Source organism: Colias eurytheme, chromosome 8, assembly GCF_061535395.1.
Source record: "Colias eurytheme isolate Ceu_HAF_F1 chromosome 8, ilColEury1 Martin Lab GWU primary, whole genome shotgun sequence".
NCBI lineage: Eukaryota > Metazoa > Arthropoda > Insecta > Lepidoptera > Pieridae > Colias > Colias eurytheme.
In genome coordinates, this window is record NC_142987.1 from 8813492 (window position 1) to 8833279 (window position 19788).

Sequence of the window (19788 nt, forward strand, 5' to 3'; positions counted from 1 at the left end):
TCAAATAATCATTTTATAATTTAATCTTGTTAAAAAGACAACCAAATAAAATACGAATGAGGATAAATAATGATACTCTATATAAACATATTATGATACAAGCTTATCAACAACACGAGCCGATAGCACAATCTATCTATCTATTGCGTAATGTGTTAACATGGCAACAATTATATAGGTAAGTACAAGCAGTCTATTCAAATAAATCAAAGGAAAAAAGAAAACTTCAAATTTTATCAGGTCGAATAATTTAAGTTGGTAAGATAATTTATGAAGACTTTTCTATGGTCTAGGTACTTAATGTTGAAGTAGCGCATCTAGTAGCACTTTTTTAAATGTAAATAAGACGAATAAAAGTCAGAATATTTTTATAAATTCAATCTCTTACAAAATCTCGCTCCTTTTAATTATAAAAATTCATACCAAATAGTAAGTGTAAATTTCAAAAGTTTCCGTTCATATCCTAAAAGTAATCTAGATGTACTTTTGTTCGTAACAGCGATAGTACAAAGATAAACACGTTTAATACGTCGAATAAGAACTTGAAATAATGTTTAGTCGTATGTGACGCACTGCCAGTGAGCAGTCCACTACGCCGCGAAATTATCTACGTAAATAAAATAGCTTTCCGAAATTCATCTCTATTTCAAAGACGTTAAAGTTCAGTGAAATGGCGAAATTGTTGAGCCAAGAGCTGCCGGATATTGAGGTCAGTATTAAATGAAAATATAAACAATTTTATCTTAAAGTGATCGTCGATTAATGAAACGCAATAGTGTCAATGGAACGATATTCACTTCAAGGATTTTCGATAACTAGTTTATATTAATAATAATTATTTAACTTACACAAAGATTTACTTAGGTACTTTATGAAACTTGCGTTTCTTGGTAACTTAGGTAAATCCATAATATAAACAGTTACAAGTTAATCAATCATGATCATTAATTAATGAAAAATAAGTTTTAAAATTAAAAAATATTTTCAAATACACTTTTATAATAATTACTTGGCTTATTATGTTCATGTTTTGAATGTAACGCTCATAGTACAAGACAATAATAATATTATCTTGGTTTGTCTCATGCTATTATTAAAAAATCCCACGTATTGAGAAACCATGACTAATAATTTATTGTTCCCGACTCCGTACATGTACAGTACATTTTAATTATGTGGTACATTGAATAACTAAAGTTATAACAATTTAATTAGATAATCTATCGTACCAATAGCACAGAATAATGAATAGTAGGTATCTACTTAACAATTGTAAACGACTGCTACATTTAATAAATCTCAATTTACTAATCAATTATTTTATTCATCAAAACTATCTCCTATTTCAGAATTTACTCAAATTAAATCCCAAGGTCAAGCCATTCAGTAACTTGGTGCCATCAGTAGAGACCAAGAAGAATAAACAGCATTGGAAGCGCAACTCTGACAGAAAATGTACCTCCGTAAGTTAATAATATTTTGATAATTACCAATTGATTTACTACTCGTATCTTAATCACTTTTCTATCAAATGCGATAAGGCCCTGTGTATTGTTTTGAGAGCTGCTCCTCTCCTCATAATATAAAAGTAATTATCACATTTATTATTATCCAAGTTATACCTTGTTACCTATTAAATAGAACTAAAAATAATCATTATCATAATTTATGTAAGTAATCGAAAAGCTACATTAACTGTTATCAATATATATTTTTTTCAAATGTTTACCTAACTACCGCCATGCTGGATTTTTCATTTTATACTAGTTAACTATATTTGAAAGTGAATGCTCCATACAAAACGATAAAATAAACATTATATCATTTTTACAGGCCTGTCCATCACTTACGAAAAACTTCGACGACATCAAACATACCACGCTCTCTGAAAGAGGCGCGCTCAAGGAGGCAGCGAGGTGCCTTAAATGTGCTGATGCCCCTTGCCAGAAGTCCTGTCCCACGCAAATTGATGTCAAGAGCTTTATCACTAGCATCGCTAATCGGGTAATAATAATCAGTATTGTATTGAGGATACTTTAGTATTTCTATTGTTGCTAGGGTGAAAATATGATGCTAGAATATTCTACGATTCAATGTACTTCGCCGATGTAAATAACGGCTTTAATTTGAAATTGTAGCTACCTTCATCGGTGATTTGACACTTCGTTATTAGATAGTTATTTTTGCACAGTGTATCTAAAAATAAAATTATGGAAGATAATCGGTTATTATTATTAGTGCAGGAATTTGATGTAAGTTAGGATTTTATTCTAGTTTTGAGATTAATGAACGTACCTTAATAATTTAAAATCGCATTACTTATTGTTTCTTTATATATGTACTGCATTTAACAATTTATCACAAAAAACTATAAATCGAGTATTTTTATGCTTGCTACCATACACAGACACTTTTACTTACAGAACTACTATGGCGCCGCAAAAGCGATTCTCTCTGACAACCCGTTGGGCCTCACATGCGGCATGGTGTGTCCCACTAGCGACCTCTGTGTGGGCGGCTGCAACCTCCACGCGAGCGAGGAGGGGGCCATTAATATAGGGGGACTACAGCATTTCGCTGTTGATGTATGTATACTTTTAAATATTGAAATAGTTGTTAAATGATTAATGTTTTTTTTAAAGCTGTAATACAAAACCATCTTGTATATGTATATTTGCAAAATTCTCTATTAAGTTAATAAATATTATATTAAATCCTCCAGATATAAAGATGTAGGTACAGATATAAACACTGCTTGCTGTTCCTGATAATCTGACATATTTTATACAATAACTATTTCATAAATGAACGAATTAGTTTACAACTTGCATCGGTTATTTTGAAAATTTATAGTCTTGATCGAATCTAGAACTACTTCTATCTATCAACTGCTCACAATATCTAAAAAATTATATTATGATAATCACTTGACCGTAGCATCAATAGCATTAACAAAACACTTATTTCATAGGTATTCATGAAGATGGGTATACCCCAAACTCTCGACCCCAAAACGAAGCCGCTCCCCAAAGGCGGTGACCAAAAGATCGCGCTCGTAGGCGGTGGTCCGGCCAGCATTAGTTGCGCATGCTTTCTGGCTAGACTTGGTTATAAGAACATTACTGTGTATGAAAAGGAGAAATATCTTGGTGGCTTGAGGTAAGAAGGAATTCTTGTTATTTATTATCAATAAACTTGCTCACAAATATGTGAGTTAAAGGAGATAAAATAAACAATGACAAATCATAATTATTAAAGTCGTATCGTATTGATATCATTATTTTCTATTTATTGCTTCCTTTTAGGAATTCATCTTAGGATGAAAGTTTTTAAACACACTTTTTGGCAAAAAGACGCGGGTCTGATTCCCGTCCATGTTCGATTTTTTTCTAATATTTTAAAACTTTTCAAACTTATTAAAACTATCAAATTCATCAAAACTATGTTTTGTAAATAATTATCTTATTAACAAAGCACACATTACTTGATAATGAATAACAATTTTAAAATGTATTACAAAACAATAATATGTATGAATGAGTAATCATAAGTTCATAACATACTAAGTCATAGGTCGTTTTATAATGTAATAGATACTCTCATATTGTGAAGCTGATATAATAAATAATAAGATGTCTATATTATTTAAATGTTGCCATAGTTCTGACTTTAATTATGTTGTGCATATTGTTATATCGTTATCGATACTGGAAAGCGTAACTATTACAAAATAGACCATAGATATACGCCGTAATTGACAACCATTTGTACATAATTTATTATTAAAAGTTAACTGTTATTGATAAGGATAGAATAGCCTGGAATTAAATACGTACCTATCTCAGTATCTCTCTTGTAATGCCTATATGCTATCTAACATGTTTTTACTAACATGTACAATTTCGATGAAATTTGGCCTTAAAAATATTCTTATCAAAGGACTTAGTAGTAGGCAAGTATAGCTGTGTAGTAGTAGTCCTTATAGTTATATAAATATTTTCGGGACAATTTTTACACACGGCACGATCTGATCCCATACTACGCTTTCGCTTTCGCTTGTGTTATGGAAACCAGATGGCTGATAAACATATATATAATTTTAAATAAATACTTATATAGATAATTAACACCCAGACACAGTGCAAACATCTATGTTCATCACACAAATATTTGCCCCGGGTGGGAATCGAACCCACGACCAGTGGCTTGAAAGGCAGGGTCACTACCAACCAATCAATAAGAATATTTTAAAGGCCACATTTCAATATAAAAAGGCATAGCTAATAATATGAGTACTTAGAACCATCTAAAAACAAGTGAAGTATCCAATATATTAGTTTCTTTCTACTATTGAAACTTGGAATATTGCTTTATTTAAAGTATTTTTCAGCTCCTCTGAAATACCGCAGTACCGTTTGCCATATGACGTGGTCCAGTATGAAGTTGATCTCGTCAAAAATTTGGGAGTGAAGTTTGCCACTAATAGATCTCTCTCCACTAAGGATTTAACTGTTGAGGTAGTATTAAATAAAAAAAAATAAAATAAAATATCCTTTATTGAATTATTATGTACATTAATGGACGACTAAGATCCGTTAGGCAAAAATAAAAATACAAGAGTTACATTACATTACACAGATTGAAATAACACAAAAAAGTATCAATTTAGAAGTTATTTAAATATTAACGCAGAAGCCGGGCATAAAATGCCAAGATGCTGCTACCAAAATTCGTTAAAGCATTTATAATCGAGTTACTAGAAGTAAAAAGAATATTCCTAAATCTAGCAACGCGATGCCTGATCAATGCATCGAGAACCGGCACGCGGGCTTCCGCGAACATGCTAGACGCACTACACCAACGCGGTAGTTTGAATAAAATTCGGAACGAATCATTGTATTGCACCCTAAAAATTCGATAATTTTCTTTTTTATACCTTGTCCACAGTTGTGGAGTATATAGAGCGGTGCAATAAGCTTTGAATAGTAATATTTTTGCATTTCTTTCGCACTTATTAAACTTTCTTCCGATCATGTTCGCGCGCGCAGCCAGAGAACGCCTTTCTCTGTCTATATCGAGGTCATCTGTCAGATCATACGAAACTATATGTCCCAGGTAGCGGAAAGAATTAACAAATTTGAGCGGCTGGTTATACAGGTAAACAGGCAAATGGATATCCTTAGAGGTTGCGCCAAAAAGCATAGCAACCGATTTATCTACGTTATAGACAAGGTGATGCCTTTCAGCATAATTTTCACAGATGGCGAGGAGCTTACGGAGCGCGCCGACCGAGGGGCTCAGCAAGACCATGTCGTCAGCATAGCTGAGGTTATTCATACAAATACCATCGATGTAGCAGCCGACACCGGTCTCGCTGAGCTCCTCGATCAGCTGATTAACATACATATTAAATAAGAGAGGAGAGGTCAGACCTCCCTGTCTTAGCCCACATGACAGTACAAACTCATCTGAGCAAGTGTTTCCCCAGCGAACGACATTTTTTTGTGTAGTGTACCACGTTTTAAGCAAGCCAATGATGGCAGGTGGCACTCGCGCTTCTTCCAGCTTCCTCCATAGGATATCATAATTTACACGGTCGAAAGCACGACTAAGGTCCAAAAAACAAGCATAAACCTTAGTCCGTCGCGTAACGTAATAATTTACAGTCTGTTTCAAGGAGTAAATAGCTAAATCAGTTGAACTTTGTTTTTTAAATCCAAATTGAGCATCGTTTATCGAAGTGTATTTAGAAATAATATTTAGAACAATCGAATCCACTAGTTTAGCGCAAGTCGTCGCGATAGAAATCGGCCTATAATTCGAACTCGACATTGCGCTCATAGTTTTACTTTTAATCACGGGCGTTACAACACATTTTATTAAAGCAGAAGGCAAATAAGCGTGTTTTATACAAGCATTTATGAAAACTGATAAAAAGACTACCACCCATGGACCACCGAAACGTAAATGTTCTACGGCAATGTGATCATGACCACAAGATTTACCTAAATGCATTTTTCTAAGCGTGTCGTAAACTGTTTTTTCATCTATATGAATAGAAGATAGGTCAGATAAATAAGAGAAGGAATCGTCAATACTATTGCTATTCCTATTCGCATTGAGAAGCGTGTGACTAGTAGAACCAAGCATAAATTTACTTTTAAAAATATCCGTAATTTTTTGTTTATCTGATTCACCATCAATTGAAAATGGTGTTCCAATCTTGGTATTTGTTAATTTACCCGCTTGCTCCCAGAACTTACAAAACTGTTTTTCTCTACAAGTACTACTTATTTTATCTAATAAAATCTTTTCTTTATTGTTCTGGCACCATTTTAACCGTCCTTTAAAAACCGACCTACTCTTTTTCATGCTATCATAAAGCGCACCAGAATGAGGAGATCCAGCCTCAAACCAATTCATCAAACAGCGTCTTGCATCCTCGTGAGCCGATTTTACAAATTGATTCCATCCAGGTGTTTTCTTAGGACACCCATTATTCCCCTTATACCTGTGTCGAGGACGCGCCTCCACAGCGGCCGATTGCAACAACGTTATGAATTCATTGTAAATAAGTTCCAAACTATCCTTATGCACAGGACACGAACATGGATTACACCTAGCGAGCGAACGCAAACGATCCCAGTCAAGAGCAGACAAATACTTATTACATAATGATCTATAGGTCTCAACCTCGTAGCTGCCTCTCCTACCCCAAACAACCCGGTTCAAAGACCCGTTCGTGAGAACAGAGCACCTCTTTACAGCAATTATATCGAAGTCTAATTCTAGTACTAAGGGCCTGTGATCCGACCAAAATACATCATTAATTATGTAAACATTAGTTAAAGCCGTCCACGCGAGCGGGGTGACGATGCAATGATCAAGCCAACTATAAGAACCGTGTGAGTAACTAACATAAGTAAAAACATTATCCAAATTCTTTAGAAAACACATATCTGCACATATAAGATTGTGATCAGCACAAAAATCAATTAATTCATTGTTAAATAAAGTATTTAAATTCGCATTGTAATCTCCCAATACAACAGCCACATTAACAGAGTTACTTTCAATTAAACTATGTATTGAGCCTAAAATATCAGTAAAATAAGGCAAATTTACAATATTATTTTGAGGCATATAAACAGAAAAATACATATGACAATAACCATTATGTTGAAACTTAATGGCGCATACTCGTGAGTCATTACATGTAAAAACATTAACATTATAAAACAAAGAGGCTCTCCAAAGCAAGGCTACGCCCCCATAAGGTCTACCGATTAAAATCCCCGCAGACGTATCTACTGCAGAGGTACCGTGCGCTGAAAAATCAGGATGTATGTTAGATAACAAAGGCAGCTCGTGGGGCAGTAGCCAGGTTTCTTGTAACGCTATTACATCATATTCATCGCATAATGATCTTACTTGATCAATGCTCCTTTTAACGGATTGACAATTAAAACTAACAAATTTCATTTTGATTTTAATAACGTTTTATGTAGCTTAATAATGATATTGTAATTATGTACTATTATTCTTAAGCCAATAAGGTCTAAAAACAATGCCAATCGGCCAAAAGTCGGAATTTAAAAACGTATTCTTTTTATGAGACAATATTGTTACCTTAAAGGAAGCAAAAGAGGTTTCTTTATACGGTTCAATACGTTCTATAGACACCGCGCTCTCACCTTTTGATTTAATGTAGTCTGCGAGCTTATCTTTAGTTGACGATATATCTAAGCGAGAAACGTACAAACAGAAGGTTCTCGGTGCGGCTTGGATAATAGAATCTTGTTCCTGAACTACGGCACGACCCTCCCTGTTCCTATTTTTTTTCTTTTTATATGTGACCGGCACAAAATCCCTATCAGAGCTTTCTTTAATTAAAACCTCTTGCTTATTAGTAGCACAGTTAGGCACGCGTAGCGAATCAGCTGTTTGTCCCGCCAAGCGCTTCCTAGTCATACACACGTCGTTACTCGTAGCACTCCTTATCTGACTGAGTGGAGCGGGCACGGCTGCGGCGGCCGCGGCGCGCTGCGCCTGCGCCACCGGCAAGTGATGCACCTCGTCCCCCTCAGGCCGCTCCCCGCTCACGTTGGTAGTTGGAAGTTTCGAGCGTTCAATGTGTTGATTTATTTCTTTACGTAGTGAATCGACGTCTGATTGTTTCGCACAGTCACTTTTGATGTGAATGATCTCCTTTTTTAGGAGGACTATGTCCTTTAGGAGGCTGGTTACATCCACGTGATCAAATGTTACGGGTGGAAGTCTATTAATGTTGCGGGCAACGAATACGGGCAGAGTCGCTGGATCAGTTTCTTTGAGGATTTTTACAATATCTTGCAGGTTTCTTTTATTTTTGTTGTCACCTTTTCGTACTCCACGACGAGTGAGCGAATTATCTGTTAAAATCGCCCTTGCACTGTCAATTTCCTCTTCGGTAAACTGGCCCTCACAAATTTGAAGCAAACTGACTTCGTCAATTACATCAATCTTACACTGAATATAGCATAAGAGTTCACTTATTACCACACGGCAACTACAATCGTTAGGCATTTTAGCCTAGGAAAATAGACTTTAAACACATAAATTATACTTAATACTTTAAATTTAAGACAGCTTAGTGTAAACACGACCGTTCGTTGAGAATCCTCTCGCTACCCTCAATTATTTTATAGTATATATATTATTTTTTAGTATTATTTGTATTTTATTTGAATTATTGAGTCTTAGTAAAAAGTCGTAGTAAGTTTCATTATTATAAACCAGGCGAAATTACCAATAGTAATAGATTTTTCTTTTTCTATTATTGTTAATGATACCTTTGATATGGTGGTTTTAATAAAACATTACATATAGAACTTTATTAAGTTGATAACATATAACCGTCGAATATACATATTTCCAATATTCTATTGCGTTATTTTCTTGATTTCATTGAATTATTGGTATGGCAATTAAAACATTATGATAATTACAGGGTCTCCTAAAAGATGGACATGCGGCTGTATTCTTGGGAATAGGTCTTCCCGAGCCTAAGAGTATTCCGATCTTTAAAAATCTTAATCAAGAAATGGGTTTCTATACCAGCAAGGACTTTCTACCATTGGTAGCGAAAGGAAGTAAAAGAGGTATGTTTTTTTACGATAAATTGGCTAACATTTCAATCTTCTATTACTTATATTAGTCAAACGAAAAAAGCTGTTATTAGGAGACAATTAAACGTCGCTATTTTAGTATTAGTTTAATGCGACATATACATAAATTACGTACAAAATATGTTAAATAAATGTAACAGCAAGCCGTTTCATAATATGCTGTGACAATTTAAGTACCATCCATCTTTACACCTTAGATTTCCAGCAAAAAAAAATTTGTTGTCTGCAAAGTCGGTTTACTGACGATAGTTGAACGTGACAACGGCCTATTGTGCTTCTTTGTCGCTCGTTCCGCGCTCTCGCTTGCACTTCAAGCCTACATGGAACGCCTCAGAGCGAGGTAACGCCGCATGAGTCATGTTTTTTCGTGCGTGCAGCCGGCTATCGAATTATAAGACGTTGTCACGTCAAAAAAAAGAGTATATAACCTATATCCCGTTACACGCAGATAACATTTTACTTGTATACGTAGTAAATTATTGTTAGTCTGTGATTTTACTAAAGATTAAACAATGTTTCACAGGACTATGTTCTTGCAAGTCCTCCCTACCAGAGCTACACGGCAACGTGATAGTGTTAGGAGCTGGGGACACCGCGTTCGATTGCGCGACGTCAGCCCTCCGGTGCGGTGCTAGGCGCGTATATGTTGTGTTTAGGAAGGGATTCACTAATATACGCGCTGTGCCTGAAGAGGTTTGTATTAATATTAATATAATATGTACTAGTGTATTAGTAGAAATATGTGTTTAAAAATAAACTGTTATATGCATGATAAAATATCACGTAAATGGTTAAAATCTAATTGTTTCACTACGTTTTTGGTTCGGATATTTTTATACATATTATAAAAAAGACGTGAGGCACTCGGGGACTGCCGCGGTAAAGCTATTGCATGCTATGCCTTCAAGCCACACCTCCGAGCCCGTCGGAGTGGGGAGCGTGAGGTTTTTTCGTTACGGAATTTCTCGATTCGGTCTCCGCGCTCAAGGCCCGCGATAGAAGCTATGCAATAGCTTAAAATATATATTTAAAAGGTAAAATTAACATTAAAATTACGGATATATGTTAAAATTTTCAGGTCGATTTGGCAAAAGAAGAAAAATGCGAATTCGTTCCATTCATGTCGCCTCGAGAAGTCATCGTTAAGAATGGAAAGGTAACCTACAAATTCGATGTTAATTTCCAACTGCAATTTTATATTCATTCAGTATTTACTTATTACAATTAATAACTTAACTCACTATATTATGCAGATTGCTGCATTAAAAATGTGTCGCACAGAGCAGTTAGACGATGGAGAATGGATAGAAGACGAAGATCAAATCATGCAACTGAAAGCTAACTTCATTATTTCTGCTTTTGGTTCTGGACTGTATGATACAGATGGTGAGTGATATTTGAGCTATATTTAAAATATAAGTGCAGTTTGGTGTAAGCCAGTTCGCCAGAATAACAAATATCAATAGAAGTAATATAACAAACTTCATCAAAACACACACATGTGAAATAGATTCAGAAGATAGGTTTATTATAAAATAGTTAAAAACTTTTTCATATTTATATTTAACCACGTGTCATCGAGGATAAAACTATGAGCACTGGCTACTAAGGTACGTCCCGAAACTTAATCCCTGTGCGATAATTATCCATATTAATACCTTAAAAATATTCACAGTCAAAGAAGCGATGTCAGGTGTAAAACTGAACCGTTGGGGGTTGCCAGAAATAGACAGCTTGACGATGCAGAGCGTTAGCAAACCACAAGTATTCGTGGGTGGAGATCTCGCGGGAGTCGCTGAAACTACCGTCGAATCTGTGAACGATGGCAAAACAGCAGCATGGCATATGCACTGTTATTTACAGGTAAAGATTATGGATTGCTATAAAAATTACCAATATTATTTTAAAATGTTATTGTTTGCGTCACCCAGGCCAGTAATAAGTTAAACCTTATTTAATTACTAGCAGCAACTAATTAATTCGTTTTTCCGTTAAATTCTTTAGCAGAAGTGCCTACCAAAGAATTTTAATTGTTAATCTATTAAATTTCGTACTTCCACTAACTTTTCAGAACGCCCAAGTGTTCATGAAATTGTGTCAATTCATAACATTCATGTCAGTCATTCCATCATACTTTTAAAACATCCTATGTAATAAGCCCCTAAGTCAGTTCTCTGCTTTGGATCATATTTCGCGTCTCGCATTATTTACATATTCTCCTTCTAGAACATTCCGCGCACCGCACCCGTCGAACTACCCAAGTTCCATACCGCGATAGACGAGGTGGACCTCTCAGTAGAAGTGTGCGGGTTTCGCTTCGAGAACCCGTTCGGGCTGGCGAGTGCCCCGCCCACCACCAGCTCAGCGATGATCCGTCGCGCCTTCGAGCAGGGCTGGGGATTCGCTGTCACCAAGACTTTTGGCTTGGATAAGGTATGCAAAGTTGTATTGAGTTGTTGAAAATAATCTTCTTTTGTTTGTGAAGTCAAGTTTTATGTTAAAAAACGGTTGATGTTTTTAGATCAGCCGCTTAACTTGCATGGTGCCAGGCTACGTGTAATAAATCAGTATGTAATTAAATTGTCTGTTTTTGAAAGAATAACAAACAACCATGCGCACTAGTTAAGTAAATAGACGCTATTGAATCCTCAGTCTGAGATAAATAGGTCACGGACGAATTCTACCTATACCCGTGGCCTTGTCGTTGATGCGGCTTGACGGAACACAGTGGGGTTTTGGTCGGTAGAGATCCGACATAACTCACGGCCTCTTCCCCGGAGTCCGTGGGTACCTATGCAAGATTTCCCCACTTACAAAAAAAGAAAGTCTGAGATAAATAAATTACAGAACTACAAATACTAATATTATAAAAAGTGATAAAACACGATTAACTTAATCTTCAGTCATTATAAGTTTTTAAACTTTATATTCTTCAGGATTTGGTCACCAACGTATCACCACGAATTGTGCGTGGAGCGACGTCTGGTGAGAACTACGGACCTGGTCAAGGATCCTTCTTGAACATCGAGCTGATTTCCGAGAAATGCGAAGCCTACTGGTGCCAGAGTATTCGAGAGTTGAAGAAAGACTTTCCTACTAAAGTGAGTAAGAGAAATAGGTACATATCGAATACGTAAAAAATAATGCCTACTCTTTACCAACCTTATAAATCAGAAAACAAAATTCTCTTTTGAGTAGATTTAACAAAGGATTGAATTAGTCTAGAAAACAATAAATAATCGTTTATCTTATCCTTCATTTAAACATATTATTTTTATATTACAGGTAATAATAGCATCAATAATGTGTTCATTCAACGAAGCCGATTGGACAGAACTCGCAGTCAAGGCAGAAGCGTCTGGCGCAGACGCTTTAGAACTTAATCTGTCGTGTCCGCACGGCATGGGAGAGTCTGGCATGGGTCTGGCTTGCGGACAGGTGAATAATATCATCCTTATAATGACATATATAAAATAACAAAGGCATATAGATTGGACTTTAAATAGTTGTAATTCTCAGCATTTGTCGTTTAAATAAAAATAAAAAAATTCTAATAATAATGATGGCAACATTTTGAACTAACTAATAAACTGTTTTGCCAATATTTTAACAGGATCCCAAGCTTGTTAAAGCCATATCGCAGTGGGTGCGGAAAGCGATAAAAATTCCATTCTTCGTGAAATTGACACCTAACATAACAGAAATCGTCACAATCGCTAAAGCTGCTTATGAAGGTAAAACTTAAGCCTACCTCATCTATTATTATAGTCCTTTCACTCTTAGAATTGATATTGAATGTACCTACTTAAGAAATAATAATAATATTTGAATTTCCAATTATTTTTATTTATAGGCGGAGCGAGTGGAGTTTCAGCTATCAATACGGTTTCTGGCTTAATGTCTGTCAGAGCTGATGCAACACCTTGGCCTGGAGTAGGTAAGAATGCGATATGTATTAATTTAACTGGTACTCACTTCCCATTATCCGATTCATTAACACTTAAAAATACATAATTAATTGAGTAATTATCATAGAACTATACTCTTTCATATACTTACCTAAGCGTTTGGAAAGGCAGCTTCTACTCTGAATAAGATTAGTTCTTATACCAATTGCTTTTCAATTATTCCCGAGCATAATAAAGCATGATTCACGCAACGGGCCATGCCAGAGACGGGAAACAAATGAAACCCTATCCATACACATTTCAATGTCGTGCTTGGTCACGCCACGTTCAAGCATGAATCATTTCATACAAAAATTGTACAATGTTTGATCGTGCCCCGACACAATGTTAGGGTAAATCAGCCTCTAATCATTGGGAGTGAAATAAAATCTATTACCACATTACAGGTATAGAAAAGCGCACAACATACGGCGGTGTATCCGGCAATGCCACCCGCCCCATGGGCCTGCGAGCGGTCTCCGCGATCGCCAACAAACTGCCCGGCTTCCCCATACTCGGTATCGGCGGTATAGACTCAGCTGATTCAGCGCTACAGTTCATTTTGTGTGGCGCACCCGTTGTTCAAGTACGTGATATACAAATATGTATTAGTGTATTTTTGGTTTTAAAGCGCTAGGTAAAACTACTCGCTCTATTGGTCTGTGAGCGGTAGGTATGCGCAATCGTAAACAAGCTGCTCGGCTTCCCCATACTCGGCATCGGCAGTATTGACTCCGCTGACTCAGCGCTGCAGTTCATTTTGTGTGGCGTTGTTCAAGTACGTGATATACAATGTTTTTGATAGATTCTGTTTTTTTTTTTATATACATATATAATACTTTGATACGAATGACTGATTAGGAAAGTAATATTGTATAGGCTCGTATAGGTACCTACCCTCAAAATTTCTGATGCGTTCGTTGTTATTTTCAGATCTCGATATTTTTTTTTACTAAATTCAGTTGTTTAAATATTTAGTTAACTACAATGAAAAAAGACTATGAGAAAATATATTAACTATTTATTTCCGAATTTAAATGTACATATAATGAAGTAGGTTGTTCATCAATTTGGAAAGATAAACTCTTTAATATTACAGATATGCAGTGCAGTACAAAACCAAGATTTCACAGTGGTTGAAGATTACATAACAGGTCTAAAGGCCCTTCTGTACTTGAGGTCTAAAGGTCTAGATGGATGGATTGGCCAGTCACCACCTACATTCAAACATCAGAAAGGAAAACCGGTTCAAACTTTATACGACGAAAATGGCAAGGTACTAATTTATGTCATTTTATAGGTAGTCAATCTCCAAACTTCACTTTTTAAAAAATCCTAGCTTTTTTCCTTTGTAACCTAAAGATAAACTAGTTGTCATTCTAGAGCATTTTCCATACATATAATTACTTACTTAATTACTTAGGTAATTTTTAAGGGTCATAAAATATAATCTTATTTTAAGAAGAAACAAGAAAAATTGACAATGCGTTGAAACATCCAAAGCTAACATTTTACACTTTATTTTGCAGGTGCTCGCCCATTTCGGACCCTACAATCAAAAGCGGGAAGAAATGCTTCACGCGATCCGTGAAAAATCAGACTTACTAGATGGCAATACGGTTCAATCTCCGTTGGCAAATGGAACAGCTAATGGTGCCATAGAAGTGCCTAAAATCAAAGATGTCTTGGGCCTGGCACTTCCACGCATTGGTGCTTACAAACAGTTGGACAATACGAAACAAGTTGTAGCTTTGATTGATGATGTAAGTACGACTAATTAATTTGTAAGCGAGGATGTTTTTCATTTTGTATCTCTATATTTTATTGTTAAGGGTGCTTTTCCACCAATAATTTACGAGGATGTGTAGCGAGGAATGTGTTTGTAAATATCCAATAGTATCGCTTCAAACTTTAAACTAAATGAAGCGATATGATTGGTTCTTTTCAAAAAATGAGTGAGAGATTTAAACGGAACAGGGACGTAGCTTTCTAGAATGTGCAAAGGTCTTGCCTATTTTGGTAGGGTTGTCACAAATTAAACAAAACATTTTTTCAATAGGTATTTTTATTTTCTAGTATTATAAAAAACTTACTCTAATAATTATAGAAAGTGTATGCATTGCCAAAAAAGTACTTACCTTTATAAGCATGTAACTTATTACTTAATTGTCATAAAATACTAATACCATAGCATAGATTCTGCTTAACTATTATAGTTTAGGAATATGGTGCTTTGTGATCGAAGTAGCATTAATAATTAAAATAGGTATACATATTTAAAGATTATAGAAGTACATAGAGACCCAATATATTATAAGTTTAACATGCACCGCATCTCGGCAGTCGAGTTAAAAGTAATAAATTATCAAATATTCAGTATCCTATTCTAATCTTTGGGATTAACGTCATTGATTCGTGCTGTAGATGGTCAAGCTGCGAAAATTCCTTGCGCAGTTACTTTGCGGCGGCGCATCTTCATAGCACATCTTACTCGTACCGATACATAGCTTAGTATAAGTGGAAACGGTCACATAGTTTAACAGCATAGCTATTACATTTTCGCAGCATAGCTGCATAGCACATCACTGTTGGAAAGCATCCTTAATACATAATAAAATACCGCGTATTTCATTTTACATTTTCAACTGCGGTTTTTTTTTTCAAATCTAGCCGTTTATAGGACAAGCAATGACATACGCCCAGTGGTCACGAACACCTGTGTCGTGTCCTTGTAGTGCAACCGATTTGCGCGGTTGACGGTTGTTGTTGTTTATGTGCTTTGCCTCTGTTCCATAATCACAGAATACTTAATAGTTATAGCTAACGCTAACGCTGTCGTATCGATCAGTATCAAGATTTATATTCCATATTTATGTACTAGCTATGATATTACTTACTAGCTACCTATTTAATAATTGGAATATTATTTTGTCATTAGACAGGACAAATTCGATAAATGTGCTTGTTAATTATCTAAATCTAAACGTCACACCTAGGGTAATCAAAGTTCTTATACGCTTTTTTTTCAGGACATGTGCATCAACTGCGGAAAATGCTACATGGCTTGCGCAGATTCAGGATATCAGGCAATCGAGTAAGTTTCGTAAAATACATTTAATTTCATACATTGTTTTTTCCTTATTATTTTTTGTATCGTAAAAGTTCAACAATCACATAAGTTAGGTAGGTAAGTATATTATTTATCTATTTTTTTTTGCTAATCTACATTATTAGAAGAATTAGTAAGATACCTGCTTCGTATGATGCAAAATCAGGCCCTGGATTTTATTTTTGACTTTATTCCTACAAAACTTTGTGCCAATTAATGTATATCTCCTACAGATATGCTAAGTACCTATAACTAACAACAGTTTGAAACGAAAAGCGCAAAGCGCGAAATACAAAAAAGAAAGAAATTATTATTATAGATTTATTTCTCTCCTCAGCTTTGATCCAGAAACACACATTCCACATGTAACCGATGATTGTACAGGTTGTACACTGTGCCTATCTGTGTGCCCCATCATAGACTGCATTTCGTAAGTAACATTTGAAACTTTAGAATACTTAACCGGAAAAAGAAAATTCTTTCGTTAGCTTGTTTGGCTACAACTGTTGTACCAATTAAGTATTTTAAACATATAATTAAGTAAAAAAGCTATAAGTATCTATTTTTGCGTCGTCATTTTTGACGTGACAACGTCTTATAATTCGATAGAGCCGGCTGCACGCACGAAAAAACATGACTCATGCGGCGTTACCTCGCTCTGAGGCGTTCCATGTAAGGCTTGAAGTGCAAGCGAGAGCGCGGAACGAGCGACAAAGAAGCACAATCGGCCTTAAGACGTTGTCACGTTCAACTATCGTCAGTAAACCGACTTTACAGACAACCATTTTTTTTTCTATGTTGTCGATATGTGAATAGTGTTAGTATCTACTTCGTAATGATGTGTGATAACTGATAACTAATAACTGATAAGTTAAACTTAGTTATCAAATTCTACAAGCGTTTGTCGTAAATTGTCAAAAAAACCTAACATGTACTTTGTATTTGCCAGCATAGTGTTATGTTAACTTAAAAGCTAGATATCACTCTTAGTTTTTAGTAAATGTTTTTAATCTTTAGGTGAACTTTTAAGTAGGGATGTAACGATACCGATACCGATACCGATATATCGGCCGATATATCGGCAAGCCGATATATCGGTATCGCCGATAATAAATCAACCGATACCGATATTTTTTTATTAAATTCTTTCTTTTCTTTTATGTTTTTGCATTGTATTCATTCATATTGTTTTATTTCTGTTTCTGTAATAGTGTTAAGGAAGAGCGGAATCTCCTGACACAAGCATTTTATTTGCTTACTAGGAGTGTTCCAATCACAAATTTGTTTATGTAAAGGGAAGAAATAAATAATTTTGAATTTTTTTAATTTTTAACGTGATAACGTTTTTAAAATCGTTTTAGTCGGGTGACATGTTCATAAACTTGTGTCACACCAAAACCTCACGAGCGCGATCGCAGGTATAACGAGAGAGAGACGGACCGATCTCCCGTTTCATCTCAAGCGCTGCCACTGCATTATGTTATCACGTAAACATCTCGATCGTAAACCTACTTTACAAACAACCAATTTTTTTGATATCAAATAATTCAAAAATCCGCGCCCAATGAACGATGCGGGAGGCCGCCCGTGCGTGCGCACTTTGTTTTCTGAAAAAACTCTACCAATTATTAGTAAACTTTTATTAGGTACTGATTGTATGTGTATTACTTATTAAAGTTTAACTGACTTCGTAAAATAATAATACTAAAATAAATGGTTTTGTTGTTTTTTGATTTGGCATTTTTATTTAAAAGAATACGATTAACAGTTGTCTCTGTTAAATGTTGGTAACTTTTATGCATAATTCACTATTTATTTTTCTACCAAGCCATCGATATCGGTATCGGTATCGGTATCGCCGATACATTACTACAAATATCGGTATCGGTATCGTATCGGCAAAATCATGTATCGTTACATCCCTACTTTTAAGTATAAACAGAAAATACATATTTACGATTAATTTATTAAACGTTTACTTTTCACAGAATGGTGCCAAAGAAAATCCCGCACATAATCAAGAGAGGTACCAAGTATCAAGTTCATCCCGTATCTCCGCTCGACGCAGTTTGTCAATAAGAACATAAAAAATGTACAATATAAAAATATATTAGCAAACAATACAAAAATTCTCTTTAAATTCGTTTAAACGCTACCTAATACTCTTTTTTCGATTTCCTTGGCTCTCCTTCCCGCTTTTTCCCAAGAAAACACCCAATTATTGTAAGGATTAACACTTAATGTCAAAGCAGATATAGGTTTTGGGCAGTGGTAATGCCATTTATTGACGACACTTTCCGTAATTACACCCGCTCTTATGTCGTAAATCTTTTGACATATAAAGCACTCGAAATTCACAACTATATGTAGTGCATCTGTTTGATATGGTCTAAATTTCAATTCCTTTCTTAATTTTATATTCGTAATAAGTCCCTTTGTTTTATGCTCTAAGTGTTCTTCGTATAGGTTGTCATCTTCCAATAGTTTCCTTATGTAGTCACCCATTAATTCAGGAGTGGGGTGATCTTCTAATAAAATAGCAGACTTTCTATTCGGTAACCAGTCTTTTATGCTCGGCGAACCGAAATAAATAGGAACCGTACCAATTTTAATTGCGCGCCAAAATTTTTCGGTAACATAATCATCACAAACACCATTTTCCAATGCCAATACAAACTTGTATTTGGCAACAAAGTTCAGGAAGTCATCATCATTGAGGTGTTCAAGATAGTCTCGTTGGAACTGAGAAGGCATTTCTATATTCTGAAGGCATGAGCCATATGAATCTATCTGTATGTGTTTCATTAATTCTTGAACATATACATCTCTCTCTGATGCTGTTTCACAATCTGTTTGCAAGTACATGATAGGAGCATTGTCAGTATAGCTAGCTTTTTCCTTGGTGGGTACAAAATATTTCGTACTTGTTATATCGTCAATGGAGTCCAAAAATTGCAAAGGGTACGGCACATCACTATATCTACTGAATGTGGAGGAATAATTAAAAATCCTCAGTGCCTCTTCATGTGATAATTCCTCCACATTTCTTGGAGATTCTTCATGATACAGCCCCCAAATAACTTTCTGTGGTTGCCTAGGTAATGGAAGGTTGTCAAACTTTATGTTGCTCGCATAAAATAGATATGCATCAATATTTTGTTTCATTGATTTGTGATCACTGAAGATATTACATTTAATATCACCTGGACATACCCGTAGATCTTCTGTTCCTGGGAAACCATCAGTCCACCACATTATTACAGGATAATCATTACCTTTAATTTCCTCTACGTCACCATCATTGTTTTTTAATACCAAATAAACTAGCAATATACTCAACACTAAAATAACCCATATAAATTCGGACAGAGCCAATTTTAAAACCCTTCTCAGCACTTTCAATATATACTTCATAAGAAAGTTCATTGTAGTTTATGTTTTATCGAGTTTCTACTAAATTTAAATGACCATTTATCAGTATAACATCATGTCAACATCCTTTTATTATCAGTTAATTTAAAAAAGTTATTACAATGTCAACCCTCGTTCTGAGTACATATAATAT

At 35.3% G+C, this 19788-nt stretch overlaps 2 protein-coding genes across 2 annotated transcripts; one reads left to right on the forward strand and one right to left on the reverse strand.

Moving 5' to 3' along the window:
* Positions 1-571: 571 nt before the first annotated feature.
* On the forward strand, positions 572-18378 carry su(r) (dihydropyrimidine dehydrogenase su(r)). Its single transcript, XM_090104855.1, has 22 exons — positions 572-709; positions 1350-1463; positions 1834-2004; positions 2424-2585; positions 2972-3159; positions 4391-4517; positions 8990-9140; positions 9691-9860; positions 10246-10323; positions 10421-10553; positions 10843-11030; positions 11394-11600; positions 12104-12268; positions 12453-12605; positions 12781-12901; positions 13021-13104; positions 13522-13700; positions 14214-14390; positions 14644-14877; positions 16144-16208; positions 16561-16653; positions 18212-18378. The coding sequence occupies exons 1-22, from the start codon at positions 671-673 to the stop codon at positions 18300-18302; spliced, it is 3090 nt and encodes a 1029-aa protein (XP_089960981.1). The 5' UTR covers positions 572-670; the 3' UTR covers positions 18303-18378.
* FucTB (alpha-(1,3)-fucosyltransferase 10) lies at positions 18172-19661 on the reverse strand. Its single transcript, XM_090104857.1, has one exon. It carries the CDS (start codon positions 19647-19649, stop codon positions 18369-18371), a length of 1281 nt encoding a protein of 426 aa, XP_089960983.1. The 5' UTR covers positions 19650-19661; the 3' UTR covers positions 18172-18368.
* Positions 19662-19788: the final 127 nt, after the last annotated feature.

What these genes read in the sequence shown, in the direction of transcription:
- FucTB (XM_090104857.1), bottom strand. Translation starts at nt 19,649, where the DNA reads ATGAACTTTCTTATGAAGTATATATTGAAAGTGCTGAGAAGGGTTTTA.